Source organism: Myxocyprinus asiaticus, chromosome 19 (genome assembly GCF_019703515.2).
Source record: "Myxocyprinus asiaticus isolate MX2 ecotype Aquarium Trade chromosome 19, UBuf_Myxa_2, whole genome shotgun sequence".
NCBI classification, from domain to species: domain Eukaryota; kingdom Metazoa; phylum Chordata; class Actinopteri; order Cypriniformes; family Catostomidae; genus Myxocyprinus; species Myxocyprinus asiaticus.
The window spans coordinates 1,009,181-1,026,205 of record NC_059362.1 but is presented as its reverse complement, the minus strand read 5'-3'; the positions used below and the strand labels follow the sequence as shown (position 1 = coordinate 1,026,205).

Sequence of the window (17,025 nt, the reverse complement as noted above, 5' to 3'; positions counted from 1 at the left end):
GAAGGGCGGCACATCTGATTTTAAAATTAATCTGTCCTGCTAGATTACTCAAATCCAACAGAGGGCACTGTTCAGATTTTAATTGGACTAAAGGCATAATGGTCACCTACATGCTGGCACATAAAAGAGCAAAGCACAGTAAACCATTTTCAGAGGGGGAGATCTTGAAGGACTACATGGTAGACAGTGGCGGTGTTTCACCAAAACCAAGGGTATGGCCAAAAACCCTTGGATAACCAACAACTCTAACAATTCCAAAAATAACCAACAATTCTAAAGCATCAGCCTGTCTCGCCGCACAGTCAGTCGGCGTGTGGAAATCATTAATGATGAGTTGGCTGCTGAATTATCAACAAAGGCAGCTGCCTTCACATTTTTTTTTCCATTGCACTTGAAAAGCACAGATATCAAAGATACTGCACAACTACTCATATACATCTGAGGACTTAGCGACAAGTTTCAAATGGTGGAATAAATTTCTATCCATGGAGTCGATGAAGGGGACAACAAGGGGATTAGACCTCTATGACAGGGTGTCAGAATGTTTGGAGAGATTAAACCTGCCATGGACTAAATTGCTAAATGTTACCACTGATGGATGTCCAAATCTAACCTGGAAGAATGTTGGACTACTGCGAAGGATACAGGACAGAGTAAGAGAGGATGATCCCAACACAGATTTGATATTCCTGCATTGCATTTTTCACCAAGAGTCCCTTTGCAAAACTGTCCTGAAACTTGACCATGTCGCTGAGCCTGTGGTGAAACTGGTGAACTTCATCTGGGCCCATGGGTTCAACCATCGGCAGTTCGTTCAGCTACTTGACGACACTGACGCAGAGTACACGGATTTTCTGTATCACTCGAATGTTCGCTGGCTAAGTCTGGGAGAGGAAATCGAGACGTTTCTTGTGATGGTGGGGAAGGTTGACGAGTTTGCAGAGCTAAAAGATCAAGACTGGGTGTGCCACTTGGCATTCAGTGTGGATGTACTGGGCCATCTGAATGAACTCAACCTAAAACTTCAAGGAAAGAATGTGTTTGTGCACAAACTGTATTCATTTGTGCGAGCGTTCAAAGCTAAGCTGGTCTTGTTTTCCCAAAAATTGACCCACAAGTGTTTCACACATTTCCCAACGTTGGCCAGTCTGGAGGTACCACCCCACCACAATAAAACACCACCACACTGACAGACCACCACAATGAGTTCAACCGGCACTTCTCTGACTTTGCCAAGATAAAAAGTGAACTAGAGCGGGTGTCCTCACCTCTTACCTTCAACTGCGAGAAATCTCCTCCAGATGCGCAACTAGTACTGATTAGCCGCATGTCCACTATCGGGCCAAATGAGGGTGTGCTTGTGCATGCCAGTGCCAGTTGCGTTCCCACTGTCATTTCTGGGGCTTCATCGTGCCTCTTTTGGGATTTCTCGGGGCCAACAGCCAATGGCCTTTGTTACGCCGATTACCCTTGGGCTGAACAAGGCCAAATGGGGAGTGAGGTGGGATCAATATCAAAGGCGAGTTTTGCCGAACTTGCCAGGTTGTGTATTCAGCACACCGTTGTACATGTTCGGGAAAAAATAAAACATTGCAGGTACACTACGAATCAGTAACAACGCACAATGGACAAAGCGGTGCCCAAAGAAAGAACTTTCCATGGTTCAAGATCATGGATTTGTCCACTCTCTTATTTCAAGCAATTTGATAGCATAGCGAAGTCCTTTATTTGGAATGGTAAGCGCCCCAGGTTAAATTTCAATAAGTTACATAGGCCAATTGACAGAGGAGGGCTAGGCCTACCCAAGATTTTGTTTTATTATTATGCATTCGGTCTTAGACATTTGGCTCATTGGTTGCTTCCACCTGAGAGGGCCCCTCCCTGGTTTTGTATTGAAAAGGAAATTCTTGCCCCTATCTCGCCACTGCATAGCCTCTCGATTAAACTAGCCGGAGAGGTTAAGTCGCATCCCGTTATTTTGCATTTGCACTCGATATGGACAAAAGTGTCCAGAGTGTTTAATTCTGATATTTATTTAAATGTTGCCTCGAGCATATGGCAGAACCCTAAACTATGTATTAATAAGTCCCCTTTTTGTTGGTCAGATTGGATTGTGAGGGCGGTTAATGCACTTGGTGACCTATATGAGGGTGGAGTATTGAGATCTTTCGAAAATTTGGTTCAACATTTTGGCATTCCCAGATCTCAGTTTTATAAGTATTTACAGCTTCGCCACCTACTCTGCACTATTTTTGGGAGTGGCACGCACCCCCCTAAAGCGGCAGGTGCTTTGGGAGAGGTGATTGCTGCTTTTGGAAAAGGCCATGAAGCATCAGTGTATTACTCCCAACTAATTCAGAGTCTGGGGGATGAAGCCTTGACTTCTCTCAAGAGAGTATGGGAAAAAGATTTGAATTTGGTATTGGAGGATGGAGTGTGGACTAAGATTCTTAAAAATGTCAAGTCTGTATCTAGTGATGCAAGGGTTCGCCTTATGCAATTTAAGATTTTACATAGATTTTATTGGACCCCCTCTAGATTATATAGGCTTGGTCTTAAAAACACACCCACTTGCTGGCGATGCCAGTCAGAAGTTGGAGACACTACCCATGTCTTTTGGGGGTGTGTTAAGATCCAGGAGTTTTGGTTGAGGGTTCAGAGGTATTTTGTGCGACGTTTTGAACACTCAGGTTTTGCTTTGTCCCAGACTCTGTATTTTGGGTGATGGAGCGGTCATGCATTTAGGGGACAATCATATAAAAAATTGGGTTCTGACCAGTCTCGTGATCAGCAGGCAAGTAATTTTTAGGGGCTGGAAGTCAAGTGGAGCACCCTCTTTTTCGGAGTGGTGTGTGGAAATGGGGAGGGTAGCTGCATTTGAAGAGGCGGTAAGTAGAAGGCTGGGGTTGAGGGACTTATTTGCTAAAAAATGGGGCAAATATTTAGTTTTTTTGGGGAATCTTGGGGAGGGGATGTGGAGAGTGTAGTTTAATCATGTATGTTTATTATTTTATTTATTTGTGTATGTGTATATATTATAATATATATATATATATTATTTTATGTAAGTGTATGTATGTGTATCTGTGTATGTATGTATATGTATGTGTGTGTGTATATATATGTGTATGTGTGTATGTATGTATGTATGTATGTATGTATATATATATATATATATATATATATATATATATATATATTTATTTTATTTTTTGGGATTGTGTGTGTTTTATGTGGGACCACAGGGGTGTTCGTTAGGGGTCATTAGTAGGGTTTAAATGTAAAATGTTGATTCATTATATATGTGTTGAGTTTTTTTCATTGTCATATGCACATGAATCAATAAAAATGTTAATTACAAAAGAAAAAAAAAAGGTCCAGTGTTTAAAAAAAAAAAAGATTTTGTTTGAAATGTAAGATTAATGACTAATGTCTTTGAAGTTCATCCTGGATTTACTGCAGAAGTTCACATGCATTGTCCTTTGTTAGTTGGCTGATGAAGGGATTTGTTGGCAATTAAATGATAGTCTATGTACTCTTCAATTTTAAGAGTGTAGTCCATCAATAGACAAAGGTGATGCAGGCAGAGATCAATGAGGTGCATCGCAGTTCAACCGGCAGGTCATTTTGGTGAGGTTTGGTGGGGTCCACCCTAAGTCCAAGGTTCAGGCAGTGGCATATGAAGTATCCCATGTCTTATGGTTGGAGTTGGCATCAGTTCATCCTCTGAAGGCCATTGTAATAGACTGAAGTGATGTCTGGCTCGCACCGGCTGCATTTAGTCGTCATCACTCAGAGGCACGTAGCAGTGGAGTCTGACACCAAATTGGACAGTTGTGAAACAATCTGCACTGAGTCCATTTCTTTCTTTCTTTCTTTCTTTTTTTACATTATATTTATTGTTTTTTTACATGGCATACTTATTTCACCTTTTCACATGCATGAAAACTGTTCATTAACATTATCCATTAATTAAACATACTAAAACAAAATAAATAAATAAATAAAATAAAATAAAGAAAGTCCTGGTTACTTGCGTAACCTCCGTTCCCTGATGGAGGGAATGAGACGTTGTGTCGATGTAGTGACACTAGGGGTCACTCTTGGGAGCCTGAGACACCTCTGGTCTTTGATAAAAGGCCAATAAAAATTGGTGAATGGTATTTGCATACCACTCCCCCGGACATACGGGTATAAAAGGAGCTGGTATGCAAACACTCATTCAGGTTTTGTGTTGAGGAGCAGAGACAAGGTCCCAGCCATTTCAGTGGGTAGTTCAGCGTTGTGGCAGGAGGGACACAACGTCTCGTTCCCTCCATCAGGGAACGGAGGTTACACAAGTAACCAGGACGTTCCCTATCTGTCACTCACTCGCTGATGTGTCGATGTAGTGACACTAGGGGTCCCTATACGAAACGCTGCAACTGGCTGAACTGTGTTACGTGAACTGGCGGTGTGTGATGGGCAGACCACTGTGTGCCTCGTAGCCAGCGCACCAGGCCGACACGTAACCTCCCCCAATGCTGTTATGAGTGTCGAACGGCCCTTTGGGGACAAGTCGACTGCCCAAAAGATAGAGACAGGCTAGCCCATTCGTGGCCTCCTATCCTCTTTTTTTCCTCTCCCAAAAAAAAAAGGAATTAACTGACTGGGGCCACCAGGTCTAGTCGGGGGGTGTCACTCCCAAGGGGAAGACACTGCGGAGACCACACCCTGCCCAGAGAGGGGGGGGTATTTTGAGTGATATACCCCCCGAGCTTTGTCAGAAGTATCACACCTGTTCGCCTCCCAAGAATCCTCTCACTGCCCGCTCTGGTACGCCCTGACTGAGGTACCTCTTGGTATAGACGCGCTGGCACACAGCTGGCCCCTTGGACTTCGCAAATATGCATTTCCCCCAGTGAGCCTACTTGCACAGACCCTTTGCAAGGTCAGGGAGGACGAGGAGCAGGTCGTCCTGGTAGCACCCTACTGGCCCACCCAGATGTGGTTTTCGGACCTCACACTCCTCGCAATAGCCCCCCCTGGCTAATTCCCCTGAGGAAGGACCTTCTTTCTCAGGGATGGGGCACCATCTGGCACCCACGACCAGATCTCTGGAATCTCCATGTCTGGCCCCTGGATGGTACGCGGAAGACTTAAGCGGCCTACCACCCGCAGTGGTAGACACAATCACTCAGGCTAGGGCCCCCTCTATGAGGCGCCTGTATGCCTTTAAGTGGCGTCTGTTCGCTAAGTGGTGTTCTTCCCGACGCGAAGACCCCCAAAGATGCGCAGTCGGATCGGTGCTTTCCTTCCTGCAGGAGAGGTTGGAAGGGCGGCTGTCCCCCTCCACCTTGAAGGTGTATGTAGCCGCTAGTGGCAGACGAGTTTGCGGAGAAACTGATGTGAGTGGCTCGCAGTGACTTGAGGTGCTGCTGACTCCGGAGGAGGAGACGGCAGGCAAGTTGTGACATACAACGGGAGCGCAGACCGCCTTGACAGTTGACATATGCTACCGTTGCCATGTTGTCTGTCTGAACTAACACATGCTTGGCCTGGATCAATGGCCGAAACCTCCGCAGGGCAAGCAGAATTGCCAGCAACTCGAGGCAGTTGATGTGCCAATGCAGCCGCGGGCCCGTCCATGAGCCGGCGGCTGCATGCCCGTTGCATACAGTGCTCCAGCCCGTTTTGGAGGCGTCTGTCATAACCACGACGTGCCTGGAGACCTGCACTAGGGGAACGCCTACCCGTAGAAATGTGAGGTCGGTCCAAGGGCTGAAGAGGCGGTGACAGGTCGGCGTGATGGCCACGCGATGTGTCCCGCAGCACCATGCCCATCTCGGGACTCGAGTCTGAAGCCAGTGCTGAAGCGGTCTCATATGCATCAACCCGAGTGGAGTGGCCACCGCTGAGGATGCCATATGCCCCAGGAGCCTCTAAAACAGTTTCAGAGGAACCACTGTCTTCTGTCTGAATGCCTTCAAACAGGTCAGCACCGACTGTGCGTGCTCGTTCGTGCGGCGCGCCATCAACGAGACTGAGTCCAACTCCAAGCCGAGAAAAGAGATGCTCTGAACTGGGAGGAGCTTGCTCTTTTCCCAGTTGACCCAAAGCCCTAGTCGGCTGAGGTGCGAGAGCACCAGGTCCCTGTGTGCACAGCGCATCCCGAGAGTGAGCTAGGATTAGCCAATCGTCGAGATAGTTGAGGATGCGAATGCCCACTTCCCTTAGCGGTGCAAGGGCTGCCTCTGCGACCTTCGTGAAGACGTGAGGGGACAAGGACAGGCTGAAAGGGAGGAGCTTGTACTGATACGCCCGACCCTCGAATGCAAACCGCAGGAAGGGTCTGTGTCGAGGTAGAATCGAGATGTGGAAGTACGCATCCTTCAGGTCTACTGCCGCGAACCAATCTTGATGTCGGACGCTCGCCAGAATGCGTTTTTGCATCAGCATCTTGAATGGGAGTCTGTGTAAAGCCTGGTTCAGTACTTGCAGGTCCAAGATTGGCCGCAACCCACCGCCTTTTTTTGGTACAATGAAGTAGGGGCTGTAAAACCCCTTCTTCATCTCGGCCAGAGGGACAGCTCTATCGCATCCTTCCTTAGGAGGGTAGCGATCTCCGTGCGCAAGGTAGCAGTGTTCTCGCCCTTCACCGAGGTGAAGTGGATACCGCTGAACCTGGGCGGACGCCTGGTGAACTGAATCACGTAGCCGAGTTGGATGGTCTGGGTCAGCCATCGCAATGGATTGGAAAGCACAAGCCACACGTCCAAGCTCCGGGCAAGGGGGACAAAGGGGACAATCTCGTCGGACGTACCGGTGGGTGGGGCCTGAGGTCCCATGCCATGTTGTGGTCGTGCTGAGTTCAGGGACATTGAAGAACTTACCTGGCTCCTTGTGACCACCCCCGGAACAGATTGGGACAGGGGAGGAAGAGGCCTGTCCTCGTGACCCGTGGAGACTGTGACATCGGGGGTCGATTTGTGCCATAGCTGGGCACGCAGGGGCGGGGAGACCGCTGCTGGTGCGCCAAACCTGCCAAAATGGAATGGTGGACGGTGGTCATGATGACGGCCGTGCACACCGGGTATGTGACCCAGGGAACGAGGAAACCGCTCTTTTGTTGAACTGTTGGGTAACGCAGCCACTTGGGCATGCAGAGAAATTAAATGAAAAGGCAACAAAAGATTCTCCTCCCGGCCCTCCACAGGGGGATGGAGTGGTCTGCTTACCAGCTCCTAGGCAGTGGTTTTCGTCGTCCCTGGGTCGCCCGTCTCAGGGGCGCTTCGAAGCCTTTCGTGGGTTCTTGGCAGCCGGCCGTGAGACGGGTGGCGTCTGCATCCTGCGGTGGGCTCCACGCCGGGGCTGGGCCGAAGGGGCGGGCTGCGGTGGAGCCGGTGCAGTCACCGCAGGGGGACACCCTTGGCAACGAGCAGGCGGGGTGCGGGATCTTGAGCCACGCCGGGGCAGGATGTGCCGGATAGCCTCCGTCTGCTGCTTCACCGTCGAGAACTGCTGGTCAAAGTCCTCGATGGTGTCGCCGAATAGGCCAACCTGGGTAATGGAGGCAACAAGGAACCGTGCCTTGTTGGCCTCTCCCATCTTGACCAGGTTGAGCCAAAGGTGGCGCTCCTGGACCACCAAGGTGGATTCACCCGGCCGAGAGACCGTGCCGTGACCTTCGTCGCCCGGGGAGTGAGGTCGGTCACCGAGCGCAGCTCCTGCATCAAATCTGGGGCGGAACTACCCTCGTGCAGTTCCTTTAGCGCCTTGGCTTGGTGGACTTGCAGGAGAGCCATGGCATGCAGGGCGGTGGCGGCTTGTCCGGTGGCTTGTCCAGCGGCACTCTAGGCTTTGTCCATCAGGGACGACGTAAACTTACAGGCCTTGGATGGGTGCTTTGGGCACCCTTGCCAGGTGGCGGCGCTCTGCGGGCATATGTGCACCACGAGCGCCTTATCCACCAGGGGAATTGCCGAATAGCCCCTGGCCGCCCCACCGTCGAGGGTAGTGAGGGCGGGGGAGCTGAAAGATCGGGACCGGGCAGTAAAAGGTGCCTCCCACGACCTTGTCAGCTCCTCGTGCACTTCCAGGAAGAAAGGAACTGGAGCGGGGCGTGGCTGTGAGTGGCGGCGCGAGCCCAGGAACAAATCATCGAGCTGCAAGGTTTCAGGGAAGAGCGGAGGGTTCCACTCTAGCCTGACGCTCACAGCTGCCCGGGAAAGCATGTCCGTCATTTCCGCGTCAGCCTGTGACTGGGCGACCGTACCCGAAGGGGGGAGCCCAGCTGAGGCTTCCGCGTCCGACTGGACGAGCCGCCTCTCCGATGCTGGGCTCCAAACAAGAGGTCGAACTCACCATGAGACGAGCCGGCAGACTCTGCCAATAACCCTTTGTCAAATCCAGTGTCTAATAAAATCAAGCAGTGCCCAACCGATCAAGCAACTTATCAACGCGAGGCATTGGGTATGTGTCAAATTTAGACACCACGTTGACTTTTCCACGAGATAATCCACACAGAACTGTACAGACCCGTCGCTCTTAGGGACCAGAACAACCGGGCTGGACCAATCGTTGTGGGATTCCTCCATTACCCCCATATCGAGCATTGCATCCAATTCTTCCTGGACAATTTTCTTTTTGTGTTTGGGCAATCAGTAGGGACGGCTACGTACCACCACCCCCGGCTCTGTCTCGATGTGGTGCTGGATGAGGTTCGTACAACCCAGTAGAGGGGAAAACACTCCAAATCGCTCCACCAGGCCATCTGTTTGCGGATGGTAAACGCTGGTGCGGACGGATTTAATGCCCAATAATTCATAAAGCTCACGTAGTGAATCCCCACCCGGGAGATTATTTTGAAGAGTACTTCCGTAACACTACGTGCTGAGATGTTGCACAGGGGCACTGCTTCCGGATATCGCGTTACATACTCCACTAGGACCAATACAAAGTGATGTCCGCGTGCTGACTTTTCTAATGGCCCTACAAGGTCCATGCCAATTCTCTCAAAGGGTACCTCGATCAATGGAAGGGGGCGCAATGGTGCTTTTGGGGTGGCTGGAGGATTCACCAGCTGACATTCACGGCAAGCCACACACCCGCGGACATCGCCGCCTATGCCTGGCCAATAAAAATGGGCTATTAGACGGTTTAGTGTTTTCCTTTCCCCTAGATGACCCGCCATGGGATTATAATGAGCTGCCTGGAACACCATTTCCTGGCGGCTCTGCAGTATTAAGAGCTGGGTTGTATCTTCCTTTGTTTGAGCGTCCTGCATCACTCTATACAACCGCTCGTTTATAATTGCGAAATAGGGATATGAAAGTGTGACATTCAGCTGGAGTTGTTGACCATCGATCACTCTCACTTGGTCAAAGCCTGTACCCTCTCCCCCCTTACATCATCCTGACGTGGAGCAGACGAAGACAGCCCTGGCTCTGCCTCCCCTGCCAGAGCATCACACATTTCACATCTCATCGCTTTAGCGCAGGACCCATCCACGCATATTCTCTTTAATACATTTCTAAATTCAGGCCAATTAGTCCCCAAAATCAGCGGATGGGTGAGGCGGGAACTAACCGCGGCCTCCACTCTATGTTTTGTTCCCCAAAATTGAATCACAAGGGTCACCACAGGGTAGTTGTGAATATCCCCATGCACACACGATTCACTGACAGAGAACGCTTGCAGGTCTCCTACCTTGATGGAAGTGAGCGCAGTCAGGAGGGCAGTCTTTAAAGAGAGTGCCTTAAGCTCAGCTGACTGCAGGGGATCAAAGGGGGCTCTCCGCAGACCCTGAAGAACTACAGAGATGTCCCATGAGGGAATGAGGCGCGGTCTGAAGGGATTCAACCTCCTGGCGCCTCTCAGGAACCTGATGATTAGGTCGTGCTTCCCTAAGGACTTACCGTCCACTGTGTCGTGGTGTGCCACTATAGCGGCTACATACACCTTCAAGGTGGAGGGGGACAGCCACCCTTCCAACCTCTCCTGCAGGAAGGAAAGCACCGATCCGACTGCGCATCTCTGGGGGTTTTTGCGTCGGGAAGAACACCACTTAGCGAACAGACGCCACTTCAAGGCATACAGTTGCCTCGTAGAGGGGGCCCTATCCTGAGTGATCGTGTCTACCACCGCGGGTGGTAGGCCACGCAAGTCTTCCACATCCTGTCCAGGGGCCAGACATGGAGATTCCAGAGGTCTGGTCACGGGTGCCAGATGGTGCCCCGTCCCTGAGAAAGAAGGTCCTTCCTCAGGGGAATTCACCGGGGGGGGGGGGCTGTCGTGAGGAGCGTGAGGTCCGAGAGCCATGTCTGGGTGGGCCACTAGGGTGCTACCAGGATGACCTGCTCCTCGCCCTCCTTGAACTTGCACAGGGTCTGTGCAAGTAGGCTCACTGGGGGAAACACATATTTGCGTAGTCCAGGGGGCCAGCTGTGTGCCAGCGCGTCTATACCGAGAGGTGCCTCGGTCAGGGCGTACCAGAGCGGGCAGTGGGAGGATTCTTGTAAAGTGAACAGGTCTACCTGTGCCTGCCCAAATCGACTCCAAATCAGCTGGACCACTTGAGGGTGGAGTCTCCACTCTCCCCTGAGGGTAACCTGTCGTGACAGCGCGTCCACTGCAGTGTTGAGGTTGCCCAGGGTGTGAGTGGCTCGCAGCGACTTGAGGTGCTGCTGACTCCAGATGAGGAGACGGCGGGTGAGTTGTGACATACAACGGGAGCCTTGACGGTTGATGTATGCCACCGTTGCCGTGTTGTCTGTCTGAACTAACACATGCTTGCTCTGGATCAACGGCTGAAACCTCTGCAGTGCGAGCAGAATTGCCAACAACTCGAGGCAGTTGATGTGCCAATGTGGCCGCGGGCCGTCCAGGAGCCGGCGGCTGCATGCCCATTGCATACAGCTCCCCAGCCCGTTTTGGAGGCGTCTGTCCTAACCACGACGCACCTGGAGACCTGCTCTAGGGGAATGCCTGCCCGTAGAAATGTGAGGTCGGTCCAAGGGCTGAAGAGGCAGTGACAGACCGGCGTGATGGCCAAGTGATGTATCCCGCGGCGCCATGCCCATCTCGGGACTCGAGTCTGGAGGCTCGAGAGCTCATCACCAAATAAGAGGTTGAACTCGCCGTGAGACGAGCCGGCGGACTCATCCAGAAGCCCGATCGGGGCAGATGAGCGTGCTGGGGAATGGGAGGTCTGTGGGGGGATATCCGGCAGAGGTGGTCCCATTGGGGTCCCCAAATCGCCCCCAGTGCTAGCCACGCTGGCCTCATACCCTTGGGTAAAAGGACCGGGGTGGGGAGCCACTGGGGTGGCCAGCTGCTTTTATACCCGTATGTTCAGGGGAGTGGTATGCAAATACCACTCGCCAATTTTCATTGGCCTTTTTTCAAAGACCAGAGGTGTTTCGGGCTCCCAAGAGTGACCCTTAGTGTCACTAAATTGACACAATGTCGAGTGAGTGACAGATAGGGAACCCAACTTCTCTAAGGGAGAAAAGTGTAGTGCTGAGTGTTTTTGGGTTGTGTGTGACAATGGAGGAAATATAGAAATTATTTTGAATTTGCTGAGTGGTAAAACTAAATCCTTTTTGTGAGAAGTGTTAGTAGGGGTTTGAAAGTCACTTAAGAGGAAAGTAAATAGTCAGAATTAACACATGAACGCATGCAATTAATTAAAAAAGTTACATTTGTATTAATCACGATTAATACATTTACCATTAATCCAGCATAAACACTGGTGTGAAGGGCGGAAATTTTGTAATGTGCCCGCCCGGAGTCATCAAACTGACACACACATCACAAACAGACATAGAGCCAGAGCCCTTCTATCAGCCTACAAGCTTAGCATAAAAACAGCATAACACGGCGGTCCCATAGACATTCTATGGGCGGAACACGCTCTTAACACGTTAGTTGACCATTATGCTCTCTACTATGATAGAGCCACGGAGGTTATCTCAGTAAATAAAAGAATCTCTGACAGCGCTTCCCTGTCAGTTATAAAATGATGGAGAAAGGAGCTCTTAACACTATTTGATGTACAAAACAATCACAGATGAGACTTGTGATAGAAATCAAGTATTTTTCAGCCTATGTAAGGCGCATTTTAATTACCACAGAAACACACCAGATCTTAACAATCACCAAAACGCAGAATGAGACATTTTTGTTTGCAAGCGCTTTTCATGGTGAGTTCAAAGCAGCACTCGACGCTGGCATTGACGCACTGATGCGAATCATGAATGCAGCTTGACGATTGCTGTAACAAAGTGGATAGTCACAGTCTACCAGCAGATAAATATTGTGGAGGATAAGAGTTTAAAGATTTAATCCCCATTGCAATGAATACTATACCTATGTGGGGACTAGTTCTTTCAATTATTCAAACTCCCACTTAGACTTTAGGAAACATTTAATGTTATTTGAAACACAACTACAAGCATGAACTTTCATTCACTGGAATTTTTAGGGGTCCAAAAATTTAAGGTGCTGGAACCATATTGTTTTTCTTTCCTCTTCTGACTTTCTTTCTTCTGCAGAACACAAACGAAGAAATTTTGATGGCAATATGAGGTGATTATATCCATATAATGCAAGTCAATGGGGTCCAACACTTTCAAGCTCCAATAAAGAAATAAAGGCATCATAAAAGTAATCCATATGACTCCAGTGATTTAATCCATGTCTTCTGATGGGATACGATCGGTTTTGGGTGAGAACAGATCACAATTTAACTCCTTTTTCACTATAAATTTTACCATCTGCAGTCTCCTCAGCGCGATCATATTTAAATGCATGAGCAGAGTGCTGTACACGCTTCAGAAGACATGGATTAAACCATTGGAGTTGTATGGATTACCTTTATGATGACTTTATGTGCTTTTTGGAGCTTGAAAGTCGTGATCCCCATTGACATCCGTCATATGGATATAAATATTTAGCATCTATAAAATATATTCGTTTGTGTTCCGCAGAAGATAGAAAGTCATACGAGTTTGAGATGGCATATGGGTGAGTAAATGATGAGAGAATTATCATGTTTGGGTGAACTTTTCCTTTAAGGTGTCCAAGCTGATTTTCAGCTAGTTTTGCTGGTCTATATAAGGTCATTAGCAACAAAAATGGCACTTCATGTAAAAAAGTTGACGGCCATTGTTAAAATTAGGGCTGTCAATTGATTAAAATTTGAAGTAAGAATTAAAGTTTAAATGCAAGAATGCATCCTCATCTTGTGTCTGTTGTCAGTAATTGTGGTTTTTAGACTGTATTGCTGGACTTGCTCTTACTTCCCCTACTGTCTAGGACTCTTAAAAACATGAAGTTAGTCCTTCAAGTTTGAATTGCTCCAGTGGTAAGATTTTGTTTTTCTTAATTACAGTCAAGGGGCATGATTAATTGCATTATTTTATTTTATTTTTTTTTTATGTGCTTTTATATAATTAATTGCACAATTAACACATTGAATCAACAGCCCTAGTTTTAATTTAAAATATAACAGTGACCAATAAATTTACTAGTGTTGTTTCTAGCACCTCTCAGGATTCTTATGGTACAGGAACATAATTCTCCTAATTAATCTGAGCACTTTAATGTGACCCTGGGCCTGAAGTAGCCCTCCAACAGACTACTGTACATCCATCAGGCCAGGTCCCTCAGTGACAGTGCTGGGCCATCCGTGAAGATGACCTGCGTTTACTGAAGAAATTGACATTATAAAGTGTTGCAGTCAGCATATCCTCTGCCATGTGTAATCCAATATAGCAGCCTGCTGCATAATTCATGCTACTCTCGGGCTTGGAGCACTTGGCCCTAATTTATGATTTCTGGAGATTTACTGGCTGTGTGCTGATCAAAGTTAATGCTTTGATCATTGAGAAACATACATTCCTTAAGTAGAGCTTTGAATATTAAATGCGCCAACAATAGATCTGTAAATAGCAGGTAATTTTAGTAGGGTTGTCAATCGATTAAAAGTTTTAAATATCATATTTTGGCTTATATCAATATTTACAGAGAAAGCCCCCAAGTAAAAATAACTTATTTCAGATAAATAAAATGCATAACATTATTGTGGCTGATGAGTAAAACATTGATTAAACAATACAAGACAATATATTTTTAGTACGTTGTGTCAAGTAAAATGTAGTTTGAAACTTAGAAGAAAACGTCTTGAGACCCCTGCATTCGGCTGTGTTTAAACATAAGAACGCATCCTCATCTTGTGCTGTCTGCTGTCATTGCCTTTTCCAAACAGCATTTTTGCGCTCTTGAATGGTGCTGCGGGAAGGGGACGCCATTCGGAGGGTCATTCCAAAAGAAAGCAGGGAGATCATTTTTTTACGAAGGATCCTTCCAAAAGACTGTTAGCGAAGGGTACATTCATACAGTTATATCATGCTCCCTTCAGAGTGCCCACATCAAGAGACATCACCCCTTCGGAGTGAGTAGGGCATAGGGATAATCACTTTTGATTGGAATTCACCCAGTAAGTGTGGTTTGCTCCTGGACAGCTGAAGTTGTGCTTAATGCCCCCTGCTGACTGGGACTCATAAAAACATTAAGGTTGATTAATTACGTTAATTTTTATAAAGCTGAAGTATGTAATTTCTGAGACATTGTATAGAATAGCAAAATTAAACAATGTTTTCAAAACAGCTTTCTGAATACGCCCCTCTCTTGCAGTTGTTCAAACAGCCACAGAGACACAGTGTTTACAGTTTTCGAGAAAATTAACCTGTGAATGGCTTACTTACAGTTGTCTCTGCATTTTGAGCTGGGATAGAAGAAAGTATTTTAACACTGGAAAAGTTACATACTTCAGCTTTAACACATTATTTTTTAAACAATTAATGGCACTAGATTAACAGGTTAAATCGACAGCCCTACATTTTTAAATTTTAGTTGTCTTTGTGCTAGTTTAATCATGCTACTAAAATGAATCTTTGAAGGAAATAAGTAGCATTTTATGACACATATTTCACAACTTTGAATTGTGATTTTTTAAGATAATGTCCACCAGTAGTACTTCCCTTACAAAAAATCTAAACAAGCCACAAATTTGCCGCTCGTTATTTTCACATACAAATAAGATTTTGATTCGCCACAAATGTTTGCCAGAAGTTTGCAGCTCTTCGCCACTAGTGGTGAACAGGGGCAGTTCCAGGAATTTTTCACTGGGGGGGCCGGGCAGGGTACAGTGATCGGTCTGGGGTGGCAAAGAAATTCTGGGGGGGGGTTGTCTGTGACTGGTGGGGCCAAAGGGGGGCAAGGCTTCTGTCCGGGGGGGCTAGGCCCCCCCTCTAGAATAGCCCCTGGTGGTGAACCTCCAGCAAACCTTTGGCAACAATGGACAATTTGCCATAAGTTTGCCACAAAGCTTATTTACATGTGAAAATTATCTGTGGCGAATTTGGGCAAGCTTGCAGAAAATTTGCCATGAACGCTCGATTTTCATAAGGGTTTGTTTCGCTGCAGCCTTCAAGTTATGTTGGAGTGATTGTATTTATGAGATAAGCACACATGAACGCCACCACAATGCATAATTACCAGAGGGAATCCTCTTGTGCCCACTGCCCAAAGTGAGATACACCTCTAATCATTAATCTTTTGTCTGTATCTTACACCCATCTTTGCAGCATTATCAATGTCTTTCTTTTAAAAACTAGTTTAAAAAACCCTTTTCATGATCTTCCTTGTATTCTTTTCACAAAATTCATAAAATACAATAACAGATGGTAACCGGTGCATATTATGGCTATGTATAGTATGTTAGCATTAGCTTCATGAGTGCCATCAGAATGTAAACATGACACATTATCTACTGCATATTTCAAATATCACACGAGCAAGAGTGCTGTATGTCCATCTATCAGTACAGCTTTAATACGGATAATCACTGCTGTGCTGACAGATGGACAATACAGCATGATTGCATTTGTGATATTGCTTTTATACAACAGTTCAACGAACAAGTAAATAAATAAATAGGGAAAAACTAAGGACTGCTCCTGCTGGTTCGAAAGATGCGCCCAAGCTTCAGTTACTACAATTTATTGGAGAAACAAGGATGTGTGAGTGTTTGTGTTAGAGATAGAGAGAGAGAGAGAGAGAGAGAGAGAGAGAGAGAGTCTAAACGTGTGATTACCTGTGTCTGTTGCAGTGATAAACAGTTAGCTGCAGCTGTTAGTTTAACTCTGTTCCTCAGTTTGTAGTGTGATAGTAATCTGCTCCGATCGTGGAGTGATGCTGCCAAACATGCTACTGGAAATCACTTTCAAGCATTTTGTTGTTGGAGAGAGCAAACATGGAGGACATCAGTTTCATTCTTTCATTCATTCTTCAGTCTTGACACAGAAAGCGTTCTCTCCCCCGCCATGTTGAAGTTTACATCTTCTCCCAACTCAGAAACTTGTATCAGGTTGGCAACCTAAACGTGTTTGATTACTTGGTCTGTCACGATTCTCAGCTGTGATCGGCACTAATGCTGAAGCTGATAATTTAACTCTATTTATCAGCTATAGTGTAGTAGTACTCTGAGCGATCATGGAGTGAGAGACAATTCCGGATGACTTACAATGAACTCACACACTGACTGACACAGTGTGTCAATGTCAACTCAACTCGCTCATAGCACACACAAGATGGTCTTTTGTCGCCACATGCTGGCTCAAATCTTTAACGTCACAGAGATTAATGAAAATTCACACATCCGCACTACATTGAACGCAAGGGGAGTGATACAAACAGTAAGCTATCATCAGTGTTGAGCTATCAACACTCTTGGAATGCATCTCATCAAATCAGATTTGAAGAACGGAACTAACTGTTGTATAAATGACTTAAAATCATCACTGAGTGGTTAAAACAGCTTTTTTACTGATCTCATGTGGACACTATTCATAGAATGAGGCACTTTGTCATTGATAATACATTTAAATGTCATATTAGTTAATGTTTTTACATGTAGTCTTGTGCATTTCATATTTAACCCTTATACTCTGTTTGTTACATGTGCATTCTCATAGTGTTTGG

General features: G+C 47.0%; 1 protein-coding gene across 1 annotated transcript; it reads left to right on the top strand.

Annotated features, from left to right (window-relative positions):
* The first annotated feature begins 485 nt into the window (after nt 1-485).
* Nucleotides 486-1,190, top strand: LOC127410456 (general transcription factor II-I repeat domain-containing protein 2-like). Its single transcript, XM_051645730.1, has one exon. The coding sequence runs from the start codon at nt 486-488 to the stop codon at nt 1,188-1,190; it is 705 nt and encodes a 234-aa protein (XP_051501690.1).
* The last annotated feature ends 15,835 nt before the right edge of the window (nt 1,191-17,025 follow it).